Source organism: Bos indicus, chromosome 15 (assembly GCF_029378745.1).
Source record: "Bos indicus isolate NIAB-ARS_2022 breed Sahiwal x Tharparkar chromosome 15, NIAB-ARS_B.indTharparkar_mat_pri_1.0, whole genome shotgun sequence".
Classification (NCBI taxonomy): domain Eukaryota; kingdom Metazoa; phylum Chordata; class Mammalia; order Artiodactyla; family Bovidae; genus Bos; species Bos indicus.
The window spans coordinates 80,440,447-80,459,915 of NC_091774.1; the positions used below are offsets into that span (position 1 = coordinate 80,440,447).

At 38.8% G+C, this 19,469-nt stretch overlaps 2 protein-coding genes and 1 pseudogene across 2 annotated transcripts; 1 reads left to right on the top strand and 2 right to left on the bottom strand.

Annotated features, from left to right (window-relative positions):
- Window positions 1-2,440: 2,440 nt before the first annotated feature.
- On the bottom strand, window positions 2,441-3,337 carry LOC109569133 (olfactory receptor 5AP2-like; annotated as a pseudogene).
- A 4,548-nt stretch (window positions 3,338-7,885) lies between these two features.
- LOC139187206 (olfactory receptor 5AP2-like) lies at window positions 7,886-8,816 on the bottom strand. Its single transcript, XM_070803210.1, is given in 2 exon segments — window positions 7,886-8,072; window positions 8,074-8,816. Coding segments are annotated over 2 exon segments (927 nt in total). The 5' UTR covers window positions 8,814-8,816.
- An 8,945-nt stretch (window positions 8,817-17,761) lies between these two features.
- Window positions 17,762-18,694, top strand: LOC139187207 (olfactory receptor 5AR1). Its single transcript, XM_070803211.1, has one exon. The coding sequence runs from the start codon at window positions 17,762-17,764 to the stop codon at window positions 18,692-18,694; it is 933 nt and encodes a 310-aa protein (XP_070659312.1).
- The last annotated feature ends 775 nt before the right edge of the window (window positions 18,695-19,469 follow it).

Genomic DNA, 19,469 nt, shown 5'->3' on the forward strand with positions numbered 1-19,469 from the left:
AGTTACCAATTTGTCTAAAATTGATCAATAGTTTTAATGCCAGTTCAGCTTGCTTATTTTTAATAGACAAACTGATTCTAAGGTATATAGTGATTATTAAAAAAAAACATTCTTAAATTATCCAAAACAATTTTGAGACAGAAGAAAAATCTTTAAATGATTTACACTATCTAATTTTAAGAGTTAGTAAGGAACTACAGCACTCAAAACAATAAATTTAGCTACTCTGAACAAGATATTTTCAATATGGGTGAAACAGCTTTATATTGGAAGGAGATGTTATCTAGGACTTCCAAAGCTAAAGAGAAGTCAAAGTTTCAAAGGACAAGGTTTGCCTCACTTCAAACCTTCAAAGGATTGACTGACTCTCTTGTTAGGGGCTAATGTAGCTCAAGGCTTCATTTGAAGCCAATGCTCATTTACCACTTTGAAAATTCTAGGGCCCTTATGAAGTATGCTAAATCTACTCTGCCTCTGCTCTATAAATAAAACAACAGTGTAAGATGATAGCACATCTGCTTACAACATGCTGCTGCTGCTACGTTGCTTCAGTCGTGTCCAACTCTGTGCTACACTATGGACTGTCGCCTGCCAGGCTTCCTCTGTCCATGGGATTCTCCAGGCAGGAATACTGGAGTTGGTTGCCATGCCTACTCCAGGGGAATCTTCCTGACTTAGAGTTTGAACCCACGTCTCTTGTATCTCCTGCATTGACAGGCGAGTTCTTTACCACTAGTGCCGCCTGAGAAGCATGGTTCACTAAATATTTTAAGCTCACTGTTGAGATCTACTGCTCAGAAAAAAATAAAATAAAAGGAAGAAAATGAGATTTCTTTTTAAAGTACTATTACTTATTGACAATGCACCTGTTCACCCAAGAGTTCTAATGGAGATGTACAACAAGATATGTGCTGTTTTTATGCCTGCTAACACAACAGAGCAATCACATTCCCCATCCATTCTGCAGCCTATAGATCAAGATATCATTTCAACTTTCAGATGTTATTATTTTAAAAATATGTTTTGTAAGGCTATGGCTGTTGTAGTTAGTGATTTCTTTGATGTCTGGGCAAAGGAAATTGAAAGCTTCCAGAATGGATTCATTATTGTGAATGCCATTAAGAACATTCATGATCCATTTGGAAGACGTAAAAATACTAACATTAACAGGATTTGGGGTAAGTTGTATCCCACCTTCATGAATGACTTTGAGGAGTTCAAAACTTCAGTGGAGAGAGTAGCTGCAGATGTTGTGGAAATAGTAAGAGAACTTGATTAGAAGTAGAGACTGAAGATGACTGAATTGCTGCAATCTCAGGATAAAACTTTAGTGGATGAGGACTTGCTTCTTGTGGATGTGCAAAGCATATCGTTTCTTGAGATGGAATCACTGCTGGTGAAAAATGTTTTACAGATTGTTGACATGACAACAAAGGATTTAGAATATTACATAAACTTAGTTGATAAAGCAGTGGCAGCCTTTGAGAGTATCAATTTGAGCTTTCAAAGTTCTTCTGTGGGTAAATGCTGTGGAACAGCATTACATGCTACAGGCAAATCTTTTGTGACAATGTCAATTGATGTAGCAAACTTCATTGCTGCATTTTAAGAAATTGTCACCACAACCCACATTTTGAGCAACTGCCACCCTGATCAGTCAGCAGTCATCAGCAGTAAAGCAATATCCTTCACCAGTAAAATGATTGTAACTCACTGAAGACTAGATTTTAATAAAGTATTTTAACTAAAATATATATGCTTTACACATAATGCTGTTGCATACTTGATAGACTATAATATAATATAAATATAACTGTTACATGAGCTGGGAAACCAAAAAATTGTGTAATTTGCTTTATTATGCCATTTATGTATTGCAGTGGTCTAGAACAAAGCCTACACTATATTTTAGGTATGTCTATTTTGGGTTTTATGCTTCTAAATAGGGAGTTGAACTATGATAATTTGTTTTTTCAAGCATATACGTTCTCTGGAATAAATGAGATTTATATAGAGCAATCATATTCCTGAGGATGCTTGGAATATTTGGTCCAATTCCACTAGTAGAAAAAAAAAGCAAAAACAAAACAGGAACCCTCGTGACAGAATGACATGGAGCCAGAGTAAACACATGTGGATTTGACCATTTCTAAGTTCCCTCTGAGCCCTAAAAGCCCACGCTTTGGCAATTCTAAGTACAGAAGCAAAAAGAGAATGTTTTAAAAAGGGCTGGTACACTGGGATGACCCAGGGGGATGGTACGGGGAGGGGGGTTCAGGATTGGGAACACGTGTACACTCATGGCAGATTCATGTTGATGTATGGCAAAACTAATACAATATTGTAAAGTAATTAGCCTCCAATTAAAATATATAAATTTAAATTAAAAAATTTTTTGCCAAAGGAAGTTTTGACCTCCTTATTTCTCAGACTTATCCTCTCAGATGAGAGGATTTAACATGAGGATGACCACCATATAAAACACAGACAGCACTTGGTCTTGAGTATCTGGAGGTCCAGATACTTGAGTATCTGGAGGTCCATTGAGTATCTGGAGCTGGGGTGCAGATACATGAACAGGATTGTGCCAGAGAAGATGGTGACCACCATCAGGTGGGACGCACAGGTGGAGAAGGTTTTGTGCCTCCATCAGCAGAGCGGATCCTCACGACAGCAGTGAGGATGCAGAGATAGGAAGTGAGAATGGTCAGGAGGCAGCTCAGCTCATTAAAACTGGCAAAAGCAAGAATGACAGCTTCATTGACACGAGTGTCTGAACAAGTGAGTTTCAGGAGGGGTGGAATGTCACAGAAAAAGTGGTTGATGACACTGGAGTGGCAGAAAGGCAGCTGGAAGGTGAGGCCATGTGAATGGCAGCATTTATAAAGCCAGTGAGGTATGTGGTCAACACCAGTAGGACATTAAGTTGGGGGGGGACACAGTGGCCGTGTAAAGGCGAGGTTTGCAGATGGCCACATAATGGTCATAGGACATCACGGTCAACAGGAATCCCTCAATGCCAGCAAAAGAACCAAAACAGAAGAACTGAGTGGCACATTCATTGAATGAAATGACTGGGTTCTCTGCCCAGAAATTTATGAGCATTTTAGGGGCAATGACAGAAGAGTAACAGAAGTCAACAAGGGACAGGTTACTGAGGAAAAAATACATTAGCATGTGGAGATGTGAGTCAATCTTGATTAAGAGGATCATGCCAAGATTTCCAAACACAGTGATCATACAGATGACTAGAAATACCATAAAAAGAAGACTGTAGCTCTGGATGATCGCTGAACCCCAGGAGAATAAATTCAGTCACTGTCAAATGGTTGCTCATCCCTTTGTCTCAGAATGGATGATTTGCTTGCTGAGATAAGAAAGAAATTGGTGATATAAATTATGAAAAAAAAAAGAAAATCAAACAGTTTATTCTCTACTGTAGAATTACTTCTAAAATGTCCAAAGAACATGTATATTAACGCTTTTTATTTTTTTAACTGCAGAACAACAAAAAGATTTCTTAAGTGAACTCAGTAACTTTTATTTTAAAATGAGCATTTATCCATGCATGTGTGAAATTGTTGATAATCAGCCCCTGCTTGTCTATATCTTACCTTACCTCCCCAAGTTTTTCACCTCTTCCGTTGACCTTTTTGCCTTCACTGTCTATCATCCAGTTCCTTTACATTCTCTTTGGCAATGAAATGTAAGACATACTTGGATATATAATAAATACTTTCTGAATTCAGTTTGGTTTTTTTCCTGTTTTCTCTTAAGCCCACTCTAATCAAATTTTCACTCCATCACTCCACAGAAATTGTTCTTGTCGAGGTTGTTAGGGTTCTTTATGCTGCTAAATTCAGTGGTCAATTCTCAATCTTCATCTTTTTGATCTATTGATAATATTTGGCAGAGTTAATTGCTAACTACTCCCTGAAAAACTATCATCTCTTGTCTCCCAGGACACACCATTCTGAGTTTTCCTCCTACCATATGGGCTGCTCCTTCTCAGCCTTCTTTGTTTATTCCTCTTTTCTCTGACTGTTAAGATTGGAGTAGCTCAGAACTCATTTTGTGATCTTCTTCTATTTTTTTTTTTTTCCTATTTACACTCTACCTTCATGATCTTATTCAGTCTCATGACTATAAATACTATCTATATATTTACAACTCCTGAATTTATTTCAGCCCCGACCTCTTTCCCAAATCCTAGACTTATAATGCAATCACTTACTCACATTTTCATACTAATATCAAATAATGACTCAACCTAACTCAAAGCTGATTTGCTCATGTCTTCCTTTAATTTTCCCAAACATAACATTGTCTGTCTCAAGTCAGTGACAACTCTCTACTTCCATGTGTTCAAATAAAGAATAAATACAGGCAAATATATATTAAAGAAATTGTTCTTTTCTTTCTCACATACTATGTAACTAGTCTATCAGATAATCATGTTGTCTCTATTTTTGAAATGTCTACGTCAACAAGCCAACTTTATTTATTTCTACCATTAAGGCTCAAGTCAACATCATCTTTCACCTAGATTACTACAATAGTCCTTTAACTGACCGTTCTTTCTCTAAAATCAGTTAAATTCCACCCTATAAAATACCACTTAAAAAAATTCACAGCCATTTTGTAGATCTCTACTTTATACATATAAATATATATACATCTATCTATATGATATAAATTATATCCTATATGACATATATGATCATATATGTGTGTATGTGTTTACATATGTTTATGTATATAGATATATAGATAAAGGCTGACAATTGCAGTAGTTTCTCAAAGTGTGCATATAAGAGCATAAAATAATTTTATTTAATGTACTACACAGTGTATTAAATATGCCAAGTGCCTTGGCACTCTTTCTGCACAAAATTAATTAAATTTCCCTGCTTCATACATGAGAAGGCAATGGCAACCCACTCCAGTGCTCTTGCCTGGAAAATCCCATGGACAGAGGAGCCTAGTGGGCTGCAGTCCCTGGGGTCGCACAGAGTCGGACAAGACTGAAGCGACTTAGCAGCAGCAGCTTCATACACACACAAAAACACACATATATACACAGAGAGATGCATGTGTACATGTGTGTTTGTATGTGTATGCATAGGTTGAATATTCTATAAAGTCCTCATCTCTTATTAGTTGTCCTAAACTTCTTTCTTCTAAAAAAAAAAATTGTGTTAGTTTAGTTGCTAACCTTCAATTCAGTGTTTCAGACACTGCAATTTAGAGACATAGTGTTTTTAACATTTTTATTTATTGATCTTAATTGGAGGATAAGTACTTTACAATATTGTGATGGTTTTTGCCTACATCAATATGAATTTTCCATAGGCACATGTGTGTCCCCTCCATGCTGAGGCTCCCTCCCTGTCAACCCTATCCCTCCAGGTTGTCACAGAGCACTGAGAGGCTTTTGTCTTAATTCCTTGAATGCTTTTTGAATCCTCTTTGAAGCTTTCTATATCTAACCAGTTAGAGATAAATCAAATCATCTTACCTGCTGTCCTTAAGACATACTCACTGAAAGTAGTGGTGTTTATAAGTTTAGTTTTATTTATTGCTTTTTGGAGGAATACAATTTTTTTTCCCCTACAGTGTGAAATTTATAGCTTTGATGAAAATGGAAGTGGCCTAAGGAACTCAGCTGTGACAGACTTAAGATATGGTTAATTAATTCAACAAGGAATATAAGATGCTACTTCTGAATTTGAGGCTGAGGGTCAGATTATTAAGGTTGTGATGATGCTCTTGAGATTTAATCATCTTTGCAAAACACTAAAAAAATGAAAGCCTGAAATATACTAACCCAAAATTAAGACATCCACTTTTTTTTCACTGAGATAATTGAACTATTTTCTCCCCAGGGAGTCACTTATACCTTTGTGAATTAGTTAGGCATTTGAAGTACAAAATGTCTTTTATGGTCTTAAGACTCCATTGTGAATAACACTGAATTAAATTAAATGATATAAAATTTATTAGGTCTTGCCTCAAAAATTCACAATTCCACTGAAAATATAATCCATACTCATATCTATTTTAATAGGCAAGAATACTGGAATGAGTTACCATAATCTACTCCAATTGATCCATCACTCCCGAAACACCTTCCTGAAATTGCAGTTTTTTCTCTCTTTTTATTTGCTTACTCTGTTCCATGTATAATTTGTTCCCTTACTATTCTTTTAACAAACCAAGGAGGATCTCACCTCAGGGCCTTTGATTCACCACAGATATTCATGCAATGTTATTCCTATGCAGGACTTGCTCAAATGTTATTTCCACAGGTTGCTCTACTCCCATACAACCCTTTTCTCTCACTTTAATTTATTTAAAGCACAACTCTTATCCATGTCACACACATGCATCCCACACAAACAGGAGCAAATGCCTGTGCACACATGCATACACACTTTGCTGTTGACAGTAAAGTCTTCCTCACTCAAAAACAAGTTTAATGAAATCAATAATTTTGTTTTCTCACGTGGTGTATCTTCAGCATGTGTTATCTGCTGAATACATTTTTCCACTAATGTCCTTGAGAGAAACGTTGGTTAATAATTAAAAGTGGAATTAACAGGAGATTGGAGGGTTGTTCCTGGGGGATAAGATGAGTTACCTCCTCCTTTGTGGTCTCTAACAAACCTTTTGGGGATGAAGTGGTCTCATTTGGAACATTGGTATTCCACCTTCAGGTCTCTAGTGGAGAGTGGGATGGAAAGACATAGGAAACAGACATTTAGCCGATTTGAAATTATTTCTTCAACATATCATCTCATGAAAGACAGTTTTTTCCCTGTTGTTCCAACATTGACAGCCCTGACCCCACTACAATGAGCAATAAATAAATAATTGTGTTTGATAACTGTTTATTGAAAATTATGTGAAACTTTGGCTGGGCTACAGATAAAAAGTTAGAACACTTTGACTTTGAGATTACTACACTTAAATATTTCAGTTAATTCACAAAGTCAGTAAACTATACCCCCATTATTGCTATGGCACCCTTATTATTAAACAGCTAAGACTTTCTTCTATAGTATTTGGTACTATTGACATCCATGTGAATGGAAGAGTGTTACTATTTACAATAGATGCTGTGATATACTACCCAGATTGGACTTTCAGTATTGAAGTATTTACTTCCCCAGCTTCCTAGGGCATCACAGCTCACACCTCATAGCTGAGCTCTACTCTTGGAATATCCCTGCTGAAAGGCATTGTCATTCTGAAAGTTAGACTGCTTCCAGTGGGTGACCCATATCTAAAGCAGGTTATTATGGAGGTATAAATACCTGTTCAAATTTGAAACATCTCTGAGAAGGATAACCTCAGCTCCAGATCTCCACATGGAACTGGCTGAATACTCTGTTGCAATTTCATCACAAATTAGTTTCTTCTACCCAATCCGTTTTCCCTTACTTCTTTATCAGTATTGTTCCTGGGAACACTCTCCAGTAAATTTCCTAAATACAAATATCTGTCTCAGAGTTTATTTTCCAAGATCCAATCAAAGTCATATATATATATATATATATATATATATATATATATATATATATGACTTATATATGACATATATATATATATAATTAAGAGTGAAAAAGCTCAAATTTGACATTGAGATTTAAATCTAGGCCAGCCAATTCCAAGTATTTTGATATTTTGCCAGACACTGCCTTCCTTCACTGTATTGATTCATACTATAGGCTAATAAATACATATTTAGGACACCAGGAATTTAAGAATGCATCTCATTTTACACAATATACTTTAACACAGAAAAAAAGTTCAAGCAATTAGACAATACAATTAACATGAAAACATTCTTATTCCACATAATAGGGTGATATGTAACATGGCTTCACAGTATCTGTTGCTGTAAGATCTTCTTTAAGGCCCCTTTCACATCCTTATTTTTCAAACTGTAGATGAGGGGATTTAGCATAGTGATCACTACCGTATAAAAGACAGAGACAATCTTGTCCTGCTCCATTGAGTAGCTAGTCTTAGGACGTGAGTACATGAAGAGAATAGTCCCAGAGAATATGGTGAGAGGCACAGGTGGAGAAGGCTCTGTGCCTTCCCTCCAAGGAGGGCATCCTCAAGATGGCAACGAGGATGCATAGGTAGGAAGTGAGGACGATCATAACACAGCCAATGACAGTAACACTGGAGAAAGCCATGATCACGATGCCATTGATGCGGGTATCAGAGCAAGAGAGTTTGAGCAGGGCTGGTGTATCACAGTAGAAATGATTGGTCTTATCTGAGCCACAAAAGGACAACTTGAAAGTCATTCCTGTGTGTATGGCTACATTTCCAAAACCTGCTAGGAATGAGGTAGCTGCTAGCAAGAAGCAAATTCTCCCAGACATGAGAACTGGATACAGCAAAGGGTTCCAAATGGCTACGTAGGGGTCATATGCCATCGTAGCTAACAAGAGGCACTCAGTCCCCAGGAAGGAGCCAAAGAAATAGAACTGGGCAGCACACCCATTAAAAGAAATGGCCTTGCTCTCAGCCACAAGGTTCACCAGCATCTTAGGAGTGACAGAAGAAGAGTAAGAGGCATCAACAAAGGAGAGACTGCTGAGAAAAAAGTACATGGGGGTGTGGAGACAAGGATCCATCTTAATTAACACAATCACCCCCAAATTACCCACCACGGTTGCCATATAGATCAACAGAAATAATCCAAAGAGGATGACCTGTAGCTCTGAATTGTCTGAGAGTCCTAAGAGGATAAATGCTGTCACTTCTGTTTGATTCCTGGTTTGCATCTCTTTCATATATCTGACACGGGCTGCAATAAGAGAAAAGATGGAACATGCTATTTGGTTAGATGAATACACGACTTTTGGGGTTCCCTGCTGGCTCTATGGTAAATGAGCTCGCCAATACAGGAGCTTCAAGTTCGATCCTTGGGTGGGGAAGATCCCCTGGAGAAGGAAATGGCAACCCACCCCAGTATTTTTGCCTAGAACATTCCATGAACAGAGGAGACTCATGGTGAAGCTGAAATGCCAATACTTTGGCCACCTGATGCGAAGAACTGACTCATTGGAAAAGACCCTGAGTCTGGAAAAGATTGAAGGCAGGAGAAGTGGATGAAAGAGGAGGAGATGGTTGGAAGGCATCACCGACTCAATGGGCATGTGTTTGAGCAAGCTCCAGGAGTTGGTGATGGACAGGGAAGCCCGATGTGCTGCAGTCCATGTCACAAACAATCAGACATGACTAAGCGACTGTATGGATGTGAGAGTTGGACTGTGAAGAAAGCTGAGCGCCGAAGAATTGATGCTTTTGAACTATGGTGCTGGAGAAGACTCTTGAGAGTCCCTTGGACTGCAAGGAGATCCAACCAGTCCATTCTAAAGGAGATCAGCCCTGGATGTTCTTTGGAAGGACTGATGCTGAAGCTGAAACTCCAATACTTTGGCCACCTCATGCAAAGAGTTGACTCATTGGAAAAGACCCTGATGCTGGGAGGGACTGGGGGCAGGAGGAAAAGGGGACGACAGAGGATGAGATGGCTGAATGGCATCACCGACTTGATGCACATGAGTTTGGGTGAACTCTGGAAGTTGGTGATGGACAGGGAGGCCTGGTGTGCTGCGATTCATGGGGTTGCAAAGAGTCAGACATGACTGAGCGACTGAACTGAACTGAACGGAAGCGACTGAACTGAATTAATATCAATCTTTTTTTAAAAAAACTTAAAACAGAAGATGAAAGTAACTCAGCACCTGTGCTAATATTGATGTTAAAGGATCTACTGAGCACAGCTTGAGGGAAGGGTGGCAGGATCTGGTTCCATTCTTACAGACACCACTGTACAAGAAGTGCCTAGTCATGCTCAGATCTGCTCAGTTTCCACTGGGACAGGGACTCAATACTCCAATAAGTAAAAAGCCTGGCATTTTTATACAGTACTGTAATTCTTTCAATGTATCACTGCACCCATTATCTTATCTAAACCTCACCACAATTCAGTGAGGGAGATAATCAAGAATAAGCCCATGAGTATTAAGAAGATAATCTTTTTTTTTTTTTAACTTTACATAATTGTATTAGTTTTGCCAAATATCAAAATGAATCCGCCACAGGTATACATGTGTTCCCCATCCTGAACCCTCCTCCCTCCTCCCTCCCCATACCATCCCTCTGAATGGCATTGAAACATGTAAAATATCATGTAAGAAACGAGTTGCCAGTCCAGGTTCGATGCACGATACTGGATGCTTGGGGCTAGTGCACTGGGACGACCCAGAAGATAATCTTTTGTTAGGTGAGGTCAGTGAAGTATAGGAATGTCTCAGCTAATCAGTGGTGAATGCTGGATAGAGCATAGGTCTCTTGATGCCACATTATTTTTTTCCTCAAAACTACACTGCCCCTCTTCTGATTTCACTGGGCAGATATTCAGCCCAGGTCCTTGTCCTTGGACTAAACTTGCTGTTTGAATTTCACAGAAGAGCATCTTCAGCAGGTATTAAAAAGAAGGAAAGGGTCTTTTCCTCTCATCTTCAACATGAAAGCTTCCATGAGAGTACTTTTCCATCAGAAATAGCAGAGAGAATAAAATGCTCTAGAAACTTGTGTGTGTGTTAGGCACATAAAGAAAGGCTACAATGTGTAAAAATAGCAAGTACTAAATTAGGTTACTCATTCCCTATGAGCTGCAAGCTCTGTGTTAAGTATGTTTCCTGCATTATTTTATTTAAATTCTATGAGGTAAGCAGTATTATAGTCCTCTTTTTGCACATGAGAAATGAGAGGTACGAAAGATTGATGACTGCTGCTCAGAGTCCCATAGATCGCCTATGGATGTCTAATTTACATCCAGTCAGTGCAGTTCTCCTTCTCTTAACATTCAAGGTCATTTATAAGGACCTTGTCAATAATAGGTGTGAGCACTAATATACATAGATGTTGATATTGTAATTCTCAGAACTGTATTAATACATTAGAATCCATTTACCTACATTAGGAAAAAAAAGTGTATATCTCCTAAAAACAAAATACAGTGGCTGAAAATTGCCTTTTTCAGAACTCACTCTCATTAATTTGTCTTTTAGCAAAATACCATTTATTTTACATCTAGCATTGTAAATTACATGCCTCATTCTCTCATCTTCCTTAGCAAATACATTTCTTGTTCTTATGAAATATACTCTTTCCCCCAACTGAGAGTTTGCAGTCAACCATTTAGTCCAGAGATTCTTCATCTGGGTTTTCAATTTCTAAGAGTTTGTGAAAATAATAGTAAGATTTCCTTAAAATCTCTGGTGTTTAAAAAAGCATTCAAGTCATATATTATTTATTCTTCTTAGCTTTCTCCTAAAGACTAAGAAATTTTGTGTTGATAAAAATGGACAGAGCAGTTATTTAACATACTTTCTTAGTCATTTAGTATTCTTGGAACCTTGGGTCTGTGGGTAATTGGAGAAATTAACAAGATGGTGAATTTTTCTTGAGATCAGTAAGCTACATGGTACACAACTTTAATATTTTTTTTTCTTACCTTTCTTAATTGGTTGACTTCTACTTGATCCCTTTGCTTGTTCTTATCCAATGCCCAAATTCACCAGAAAAAGAAAATCAGGAGGCAAGAAAACATAAAAACTTTTTAGAAAAGTTTCCTCTAATTGTCCCAGGTTAAACAGTAGACACAGTTGTAAAGGACTTTAGACACCAATCATTACAGAGATGAGAAAACTGAAACACTTATACCTTTCCTGTCATTAGAGAATCTCTCACATTCAGCAGAGACTGAGTCCTCCTTATTTTTACTTTTCCTTTAAGGTAAGAATCCCAATGTGTTAAAATGTAAAATACAATTCAAAATATAGAATACATTGCTGCAGTATATTTGTAATACTGTTTGCAGCTATTTCCAGTTGGAGAGTCCCTAGACCAGAGTCTGGAGTAAGCATCCTGACATTTTAAATAGGATATATTTCTTGTTCTTATGGCTCTGGGGACTGTGTTCCCCATGTCATCTCATTTTAATATACTTGGTTTTTTTTTCCCCTCTGCAACTAAGGGACTCACATGTCTGTTTCATGTTCCTCTCCTTTACCCTTGGGATACCTGGGGCTAAATAGAATGAATTTTCACATGAGTAGTCCTAACCACTGTTTTGATTTTTTTTTTTTTTGATTCATTGCTTCATTGCTATGTCAGACTTTCACTAATTGCCATGAGCAGGGACTGCTCTCTCACTGCAGTACTTCTCATTATGCAGGCTTCTCGTTATTGTGGTCTTTTGTTGCAGCACATGCGCTCTGGTGTGTGGGCTTCAGTAGTTGTAGCTCACAGTCTCCAGGGTGCTGAGTGCTGAGGCATAGGCTTAGTAGCTCCAGCACCAGGTCTTTCTGGCATGTGGGATCTTCCCAGACCAGGGGTCTGAACCCATGTCCCCTACACTGGCAGGCAGATTCCTAATCACTGAAACACCAGGGAAGCCCCGCTAATCACCATTAAACACCCTTTTATTGTCATCCCAACAGTTAGTGGTCTAGTCCCCTTGGGAGCATTACAAGTATCCACAAAAGAGCAGGTTAGTTCAATCTCTGATCTTGCCTTTTATAAGGACTTTGGGTACATAGGGGAAATTATGCTACCTGAATCACTGTAATGGACTAATTGAGGGAGGTAAAGGGATCCATATGCAGAGTATATGCAGAGTACATCATGAGAAACGCTGGACTGGAAGAAACACAAGCTGGAATCAAGATTGCCGGGAGAAATATCAATAACCTCAGATATGCAGATGACACCACCCTTATGGCAGAAAGTGAAGAGGAACTCAAAAGCCTCTTGATGAAATTGAAAGTGGAGAGTGAAAAAGTTGGCTTAAAGCTCAACATTCAGAAAACAAAGATCATGGCATCCAGTCCCATCACTTCATGGGAAATAGATGGGGAAACAGTGGAAACAGTGTCAGACTTTATTTTTGGGGGGCTCCAAAACCACTGCAGATGGTGACTGCAGCCATGAAATTAAAAGACACTTACTCCTTGGAAGAAAAGTTATGACCAACCTAGATAGCATATTGAAAAGCAGAGACATTACATTGCCAACAAAGGTCCGTCTAATCAAGGCTATGGTTTTTCCAGTGGTCATGTATGGATGTGAGAGTTGGACTGTGAAGAAGGCTGAGTGCCGAAGAATTGATGCTTTTGAACTGTGGTGCTGGAGAAGACTCTTGAGAGTCCTTTGGACTGCAAGGAGATCCAACCAGTCCATTCTAAAGGAGATCAGCCCTGGGATTTCTTTGGAAGGAATGATGCTGAAGCTGAAACTCCAGTACTTTGGCCATGTGATGCGAAGAGTTGACTCATTGGAAAAGACTCTGATGCTGGGAGGAATTGGGAGCAGGAGGACCTGCCCCCATCGACCTGACTCGATGGATATGAGTCTGAGTGAACTCTGGGAGACGGTGATGAACAAGGGAGGCCTGGCGTGCTGCGATTCATGGGGTCTCAAAGAGTCGGACATGACTGAGCGACTGAACTGAACTGAACTGAAAGGGAGCCAGCAAGAAAAAGGATTGACCTGACTTTCAGTCGTGGGTATCTATCACTGATTGTGTGATTTTGGATAATGCATCAAACCTCTTTATATATCAGCTTTTTCATTTCTATGTAGGAATACTGATACCCACCTCATAGATTGAATCTGTAGATAAATGGATGAATGCATGTGAATTGTTGCATCAAATACATATAGATAGCTGACTGATAAGCAAGAGTTTCCCCCACCCTGATTCTCCTTCCTACTGTCTAGAATAAGAAATAGTTATCAGTGTATGTAGTCTAGATTGATGCTTACAAGTTTCCCATCACCTAAATGTATCTTTCATATAAGAGATACAGAGTCTCAAATAAATTGATCAACATATTACAATTATTTATATAATCTATGTCACTTTGAGAAGATATCCCAATTAATTTCTCTCATTACAATGTAATCAATGTAATTTGCACTAAATTCTGGGGGACACAAAGACTTAAAAGGTACATTGCTTTATCTCTAGCAATTCAGACAATATTTGCATTATTTTGGTTAAACCTTAGCCTTTTTTTAGAGGGAAAATACAGTAGGCTCCTATCAACACAGAGTCTGAAACATAATTGGCAAACAATGAAGTTTACTTAATAAGTAAATAAATAACCTTTCTTCAATTAATAGTGAGTTCATTATTATACAGGACTGTGAGTGGAAGCTGGAAGAAAGATCACACGGCACTAAGAGATCAATGGTAAGGGATATAGGACTAAAAGAACCCTAGGTGACATCACAGTGGTGGAATGAGACCACTGAACAGCACAGGAGTAATTAATCATGGACAGGATAGGGGACATGTCCTAGTCAGCCCAAGCTGTGAAGCAGAAAGTCTCAAGGAGCTTCAGAATAAGAAAATAATTAATTTCTAAACCCAGTTTAAGTGTCATTCAAAGAGGCACCAGACAGGGACTTCCCTGGCAGTCCAGTGGATAAGAATCCACCTTTCCAGGGGACATGGGTTCAATTCCTGGTCAGGGAACTAGGATCATACATGCCCAGAGCAACTAAGCCTACCCTCCACAGCTACTGGAATCAGCTGGCCTCAACTACTGAGCCCATGTGCCACAACGAGAGTCCATCGCTGCAACGAAAGATCCCACATGAAGCAACAAAGACTCCACATGCTGCAACTATGACCTTGCACAGCCAAATAAATAACTATCTTAGAAAACAGACAGCATTTTATCTCCCTAACCAAGATGAGAACCATCAGAAGTTAGGATGCAATGAGAGCTCCATGGAGTTTTCTGAGAATTCACCTTGGAAATAAGAATGTGAGATTGGCACCATAAAAGAGAAACCACTGACAAGTTGCAACACAGTTTTCATGGAGAGCCATGGGACTTTCAAGTCCAAAAAACAAGCAACTACCATTTACTCATCAAAAAATAGAAGTAATGCTGACTAACGAAGATATGACTTTTCCTCATATGACTTTTCTGATCTCAATCATGGTACCATCAGAAGATTCAATTGACCAAATAAGGAAATTACCCTGCAGAATCTCTGATGAATAAATGCTCAAAAAGTGTTAATTTTCTGCAGCCCATTTTTTTTTTCCTTTTCCTATCCACTAGGCTCTCAAAAAAAGATCAGTCTCAAAAATTTGGGTTTTGTTGTTGTTGTTGTTGTTAAATTTCAGTCTTTTATTCCAGATTCTTTCACATTAAATAGAGAAGTATAGTTTAAATATGAGATGGTTGGATGGCTTCACTGACTCAAAGGATATGAGTCTGAGCAAACTCAGGGAGATGTTGAAGGACAGGGAAGCCTGGCATGCTATAGTCAATGAGGTTGCAGAATCGGACATGGCTGAGTGGCTAAACAGCAACAAAATATGGCCACTCTGTATAGCGTGGAAAGTCTCATCCTCTTTGAAGTGACTTCAGCCATCAGTAAGCAGAACTTTCTAAATTACAGCCAAAATAATATCATGAAGGCAGTTTGGGGATTGTAAAAACAGTGCAGGTAACATTCATCATTGACTCAGTTACCACAACTAGAGAGGCTGAAAAAAATTCCCTTGTGTTTCTTTCTTTTACCACTAAAGTTGAAGGGAGAGAGAGTGAAATTCCATACGGAATGGTAGTTCATCAAATCATTGAGTCTCCTGTGAGTGCAAAAACCATTTCATCATATTTCCTCTGGGAGAAGTGATGACTGAAACTTAAATATTTTCTGCAAATAGAGCAAAAGTGGGATGAGCGGATGGCTCAGGGACAGCAGGAGGGAGATTGCTCATCTTGGGATTCTTCTCAGAATATTTGTTCAGCATAACTCAGTAAGAGAAGAGGAGACATTGGACCTCTCCCCAAAGGTAAAAAACAAACAAACAAACACAAAACCACACAAGTTAGTCCCATGTCAGCATGTTTGGGGCTAAAAATAAATATGACCTGTTCAGAATGGAGTATTATGCTACTAAGTGCTCCTTTGGGCATGGATTTCCTTGGCATCAGGTCCATGCCATCTTAAAGTTTACAAAAGAGATATAGACCATGGGTTTGACTTTTAAATGTCTCACTCTAAGTCAGAATTTAAACTGCTAGAATTGGAAATTTCGCAGATAAGGAAGCTGCATCTCACAGCAATTCATCAAGTTCAAACAATTAATTTAGTTGATGGTGGTATTACTATCAATCACACCAAGATTTAGCTTATTATGAATGTGTGCATACTGTGTGCTAAGTCACTTCAGTCATGTTTGACTCTCAGGATGCAGGACTGCATCCTGCCAGGCTCCTCTGTCCAAGGGATTCTCTAAGAAAGAATACTGGAGTGGATTGCCATGCCCTCCTCTAGGGGATCTTCCAGACCCAGGAATTGAACCTGGGTCTCTTACATCTACCTGCACTGACAGGCAGGTTCTTTACCACTAGCACCACCTGGGAAGCCCATTATGAATGACCACACCCCAGTGAAAGATGCACTATACTTCTCTACTTTCTTGAGCAATAAACCAAATAGAGTAGATTCAGTCTGACTTCTTTCAGGTTTACATCTATATGCACCCTATTTATTTCTAAGTTCATATTTTGGTTTAGTTTGGTTTACTCTTGCCCATTCCCTTCTTAGAATTTTTCAGTGGACCAGTTATCCATAAAAAACAGAGAAAAAGTTTACCAACACATGCTCCTTTGTGTCCATAGAGATGGATAACACTTTCCCTATTCTCCCAAGAGAGGAATCCTTGAATCTTAACTCTGAGTTGAAGCTGTTGGCTAGGCAATAAAATCGTCCAAAGACACAGCAGTGTCTTCATCCTTGTTATGCTCCATGCCAAAATCCTGGGTGCTTCTAAAGATCAGAGAAACCAAAGAACTGATTCCATGCCCATGAATAATAGGCAAGACAGGAAAGAAAGAAAGGTGGGCACAAAAGTAAAGATCTATAACCTCCATCAAATCACATATACACAGAAGATGACAAAGTGAAGTAGATTCTAGAGTCAGATCCAGCTCTGCTACTTACTGGCTCTTGATTGTACAGAAGCTACTTAGTATCTAGCCTTGTTCTTTTCAGATGTAAGATGGAGATAATGTTGGCACCTACTTCATAGAGCTGTGATGAGGATGAAATTACATAATGTGTAGAAGAAATGAAAATTCTGGCATACAGTTAGCATTCTGGCCTTTTAAAAATTATCATTATTCACTGCTTTAATCTTGTATTGCTCACCCTCTGCTCCAAGTATTTCACTTTCTGTGTGTCTGTGTGTCTGTGTGTCTGTGTGTGTGTGTGTGTGGAGAGTGGGGTGGTATGATGTGTTATGTCCTGAGACTCTGGGATCTTTTTGTGTGTGTTTATGTGCCTATATGCAATGAGAGTTAATGTTTGCTCTCTGCTTTGTTTTAGAAAGAAGGGGCACTCAAAATTATTCTTTACTAATTAATTAGGTATATATTCACACCAATCAGGTCAAACATTTGGTACTATGTGGTAAATGACCTCAGAACACCAAGGTTTTTGGAGAAGAAGATTTGCCATCCCTAAGATGCTAACATCTTCTCCTATGTTGACTGAGTTCCTGCAGGAAACCCATGGCCATCACCTTCACCAAAGTCATTTGATTTTCCCTGTGGATCACTGAGTCTAATTACTGGGAGGATTTTTAAGAATCACCTCAAACAATAAGCCAAATCCAGACACACATAAAATTGAAAAGATGGATAAAGAAAACCACTCAATGGTGACTGAGTTTATCTTTATGGGCATCACTCAAGACCCTCAGCTGCAGATCATCTTTTTTGTGATCTTCCTCTTGGTCTACCTGGTCAATGTAGTGGGGAATGCTGGGATGATTATCCTGATCATAACAGACACTCAGCTTCACACACCCATGTATTTTTTCCTCTGCAACCTCTCTTTTGTCGACCTGGGCTACTCCTCAGCCATTGCCCCCAGGATGCTGGCTGACTTCCTAACAAAGCACAAAGTCATCTCTTTCTCCAGCTGTGCCACCCAGTTTGCGTTCTTCGTAGGCTTTGTGGATGCTGAGTGCTATGTCCTCGCTGCCATGGCCTACGACCGCTTTGTGGCCATCTGTCGACCCCTCCACTACAGCGCTCTCATGTCCAAGCGAGTCTGCTTGGCTCTCATGCTGGGCTCCTACCTGGCTGGCTTGGTGAGTTTAGTCGCCCACACTGCCCTCACTTTCAGTCTGAGTTACTGTGGTTCCAACATCCTCAACCACTTCTTCTGTGAAATCCCACCACTCTTAGCCCTCTCTTGCTCAGACACCTACATCAGCGAGATCTTGCTCTTCAGTCTCTGTGGCTTCATTGAATTCAGCACCATCCTCATCATCTTTATCTCCTATGCCTTCATCCTCATCGCAATCATCAGAATGCGCTCAGCTGAAGGCCGCCTTAAGGCTTTCTCCACCTGCGGGTCTCACCTCACTGGTGTCACACTTTTTTGTGGTACAGTCATGTTTATGTACCTGAGGCCAACATCCAGCTACTCCCTGGATCAAGACAAATGGGCCTCCGTGTTCTACACTGTTATCATCCCCATGTTGAATCCCTTGATCTACAGTTTACGGAACAAGGATGTGAAGGCTGCTCTCAAGAAAATAATTGGAAAGAAACCTCAATAATATTAATCACAAAAATGAAAAAAATATTAACACAGGTAAATAATAGTGGTAGAAGGATGTGGCAGGAAATAAAAAAAATTCTAGTAACTTTCTCATAAGCCCTACAACTTACCAACTATTTGCTGAGTCAATCTTCTATTTTTTTTTTTAGTTGAGGTATAGTTGATATGCCATTTTGTATAAGTTTCCATGTACAGCATACTGATTCAAAATTGTTAAAGGTTATACTTCACTTATAGTTATTATAAAATACTGCCTATGTTCCTTGTACTGTACAAAATATTCTTGTAGCTTATTTATTTTTTATGTTTGCTATATTGACTAGTTTGTTTTGTTAGATTCCACATATAAGAGATATCATGCAGTATTTGTCTTTCTCTGTCTGACTTAATTCACTAAGCATTATATCCACCAAGTCAATCCTAAATTCCTAAGGATTTTCAGTAACCTTTAACTCTATGAGCTGAAGAAAAGATAAACTAATATTTTTGAAAGTCAAGCTGAGAAAGATGCATTAGGTTTTTATTTTTTAAAAAATTCTTATTGGAAGATAGATCATTTTCAACGTTGTATTAGTTTCAGGTGTACATTAAAATGAATCTGATATACACATATCCACTCTTTTTTAGATTATTTTCCCATATAGGTCATTAGAGAGTATTGAATAGACCTCCCTATGCTATCCAGTAGGTCCTTGCTAATTATCTATTTTATATACTGTAGTGTGTATGTCCGGAGAAGGCAATGGCAACCCACTCCAGTACTCTTGCCTGGA

What these genes read in the sequence shown, in the direction of transcription:
- LOC139187207 (XM_070803211.1), top strand. Translation starts at nt 17,762, where the DNA reads ATGGATAAAGAAAACCACTCAATGGTGACTGAGTTTATCTTTATGGGC.